General features: G+C 61.9%; 1 protein-coding gene across 1 annotated transcript; it reads right to left on the reverse strand.

The window, feature by feature from the left end:
* Window positions 1-494: 494 nt before the first annotated feature.
* On the reverse strand, window positions 495-1,439 carry Znf524 (zinc finger protein 524). Its single transcript, XM_013034543.1, has one exon. It carries the CDS (start codon window positions 1,403-1,405, stop codon window positions 614-616), a length of 792 nt encoding a protein of 263 aa, XP_012889997.1. The 5' UTR covers window positions 1,406-1,439; the 3' UTR covers window positions 495-613.
* Window positions 1,440-3,209: the final 1,770 nt, after the last annotated feature.

Below are 3,209 nucleotides of genomic sequence, written 5' to 3' on the forward strand. Positions count from 1 at the left end.
GGTAGATCCATGGCCAGCCACACACTTGCAAGGAAAACCCAGTGGTTTTGACTGTGAACAGGGACTATTTGGGGCCTGTTTGTTTTTGTCAGTCATGGGGCTTGAAGTGTGGGCTGGGCGATGTCCCTCAGCTCTTCAACTCAAGGCGAGTGCTCTACCACTTGAAACACAGCGCCACTTCTGGTTTTCTGGTGCTCATTGGAGATAAGAGTCTTATGGACTTTCCTGCCCAGGCAGGCTTTGAACTATGATCCTCAGATCTCCACCTCCTGAGTAGTTGGATGACAGGCCTGAGCCACTGGCTTGGGGCAGTATTTTGGGTCTGATGGAGATGGAAAACAGGCTAAGGCTTTTTCTAGGCCATTCTGTCGGGTCCTACACACTCCTTTCAGGGCATTGAGGGTCTGAGAACACCGGAGGGGGGAGAAAGCATTACAGAACACACTCGGGCGGCCAGTAGGCAGGGGTTTATTTCCACAGCTCCAGCCTGGCAGTCTGTGGGAGAGGCCCAGCCGAAGGCCACGTGTCCCTGAAGAGCAGGCCCCGCCCCAGAGTGGGGTGTGCGGGCCTCCGAGCCCTGGCCAGCACCAGCAAGCCGTCACGGGGGTGCAGGTCAGGCAGGGTGCTCGGCCTTGGGGCCTTCGCCCGGCAGGCTGGCGTCGGCTGCTGCAGGGACGCCCTCCTCGCCCCAGGGCAGCGCGGGTCTGGGGTCCGGCGGGCACAGGCGCACGGGCACTCCTGCTAGCTCGGGGTGTTTGCGTTTGTAGTGGCGGCGGAGCGTGTTAGCCTCGGTGAAGCGCAGGCGGCACAGCGGGCACTGGTATGGGCGCTCCCCGGAATGCACGCGCTGGTGGTGTGCCAGCTCCCCGGCCTCGCGGAAGCGGCGCGGGCACAGCGCGCAGCGGAAGGGCCGTAGGCCCGCGTGGATGTTGCTGTGCCGCCGCAGGTGGCTTGACCGCTTGAAGGCCTTGCCGCAGTCTTTGCACTCGTGAGGCTTCAGCTCTGAGTGCGAGATGCTGTGGCGCTCCAGGTCGGAGAGGTAGGGGAAGGCCCGCAGGCACACCGGGCAGAAGTGCGGGGCTCGGCTGGGCCCAGAGCCAGCGGGCACGCCCGCCGCGTCCCCCGCAGACACCGTGTAAGGCACACCCTGGTCATCGATCAGCAGGAGGCCGCCGCCGTCCCCGGGCGCTGGCGGCCCCTGCGCCCGCGCGGGTTCCGGCCCGGACTTGGGGGGCCGGCCCCGCTTTCGAGGGCGCGAGGCCCTGAGCACGCGCCCGGATGAGGTGGCTCGGCCCGGAGGGTGGCGGCGGTGGTGGCCCTTGGGCACCTGCGGGAGTCCAGCCAAAGGTCTCTCCTCCTCCCCGGGCAGAGGCGAAGGCAGCGGGTCTGGGCTGGGAGTGTCCATGGAGCGGTGGGGACCTTGGGTCTGAGCACCACGGGAGCCGGCTAGGAGGAGAGAGGGGCGGCGTCAGTGCAGGGTTCCCCGTCTCACCCGTCCCCCTGCCCAGGGGAGGGTTGCAATTCACCCAGACACACAAGTACAGCCTCGCCTTCCGGGGGGAAACGGCGAGACGGCTTCCCATCGACTGGTAAATGGCGCCGCTAGGAGCCCTGCTCGAGATCCGACGGTGCGGGCCTCAAAACCGCCTCCGTGGAACCGCGACGCCGAAATGGCAGACATGGAGAATGGGGTGGAAACCAGCAGGCAAGGCAGTGGTCCAAGCGATCGGCAGAGGAGGAAACAGGGGTTGGCCCTCCGTTCAAGTGCTGCGTCGGCGACTCCCTCTCGGAGGCCAGTCTTCTGCAGAATACACTCACCCAGACACGCCCTGGGGACAACTGCACCCAGAGGAGCCTGGTCACCCTGACTGAGAGCCCACTTTACCCTTTTTGCACAAGGGGAAACTGAGGCCTGGAAAAGCGCAAGGCTTCCCAAGTTCCCTCCGCCAGTTAAAAGGCAGGGCCAAGACTCAACCCCCAATAGTTCAGGTGTTGCCAGGGGACACCTTGAGGTCTCTCAGTCCGAGGTGTGCCAACAATGATTCCGAAAATGCCTTTCACCTGTCGGAGCCACTTTCCTCCTCTGTACAATGAATTTTGCTAGCATGTTGTAGACACAGAATGGAATGAATATGAGGTTTAAGAGAAAAAAGGCCCTGAGCCAGGCACTGTCACCCCAGCTACTCAGGAGGCTGAGATCTGAGAATTGAGGTTCAAAGCCAGCCAGGGCTTTGGTCGGTCATGAGGCCTGAACTCTAGGCCTGGGCGCTGTCGCTCAGCTCTTAAGCTGTAGACTGAGCCTCCAGCCCCACTTCCGGCCTTTTCTGCTTATGTGGTGCTGAGGAATCGAATCCAGGGCCTCATGAATGCAAGGCAAGCACTCTACCACTGAGCCACCTTCCCAGCCCCTCCGTGAGACTTTTTTTTTTTCTGGTTGTGGGGCCTGAACTCTGGGCCTGGGTGCTGTCCCTCAGCTCTTCAATTCAAGGCTAGCACTCTACCACTTGAGCCTCAGTCCCACTTACGGCTTTTTCTGCTTATGTTGTGCTGAGGAATCGAACCCAGGGCCTCAAGCATGCAAGGCAAGCACTCTACCACTGAGCCACCTTCTCAGACTATCTGTGAGACTCTTATCTCCAATAAACAACCAAAAAAACCAGAAGTGGCGCTGTGGCTCAAGTGGTAGAGCGCTAGCCTAGAGCTGAGGGACAGCTCCCAGGCCCAGAGGTCAAGACCCACGACTAAAAAAAAAAAAAAAGCCTAGTCCACTTCCTGGTCCTCAGGAAAGGGGACTTGCACTTGTGGGAAGGATGAATGGCACCAGAGGAGGAGCACGGGGGCGGCTAGCACCAGGAGCTGCAGATGCCCAGCAACGCGCTTGTGCGTGTGCACATGCGCGTGTCCGCGTGTGTGCTACGGGTCTAACCCAGGGTCTCACACGGGCCGGGTGGGCCAGCTATCCGCTGCCGAGCTGCGCTCCGAGTCTCTGCATCCCCTTTTAATAAACACATGGCCTCAGGTCCCCGGAGAGGCAACCTTTCCAGGATACAGAGGCTCGGACCTCAGCATGGCCTGGACCATAAGCGGGTCTGCGCAGCCCCGCGGAAGGGGGAGGCTGTACCCTCGACCCTCCCCCCACGCTTGATCTCGCCGCGCACGCGCTCGTCGGCCTGGCGTGGCGGAGCCCGCACGCGGGGCGGGCCCTGCGG

This window comes from Dipodomys ordii, unplaced genomic scaffold (assembly GCF_000151885.1).
Source record: "Dipodomys ordii isolate 6190 unplaced genomic scaffold, Dord_2.0 Scaffold191, whole genome shotgun sequence".
Lineage (NCBI taxonomy): Eukaryota > Metazoa > Chordata > Mammalia > Rodentia > Heteromyidae > Dipodomys > Dipodomys ordii.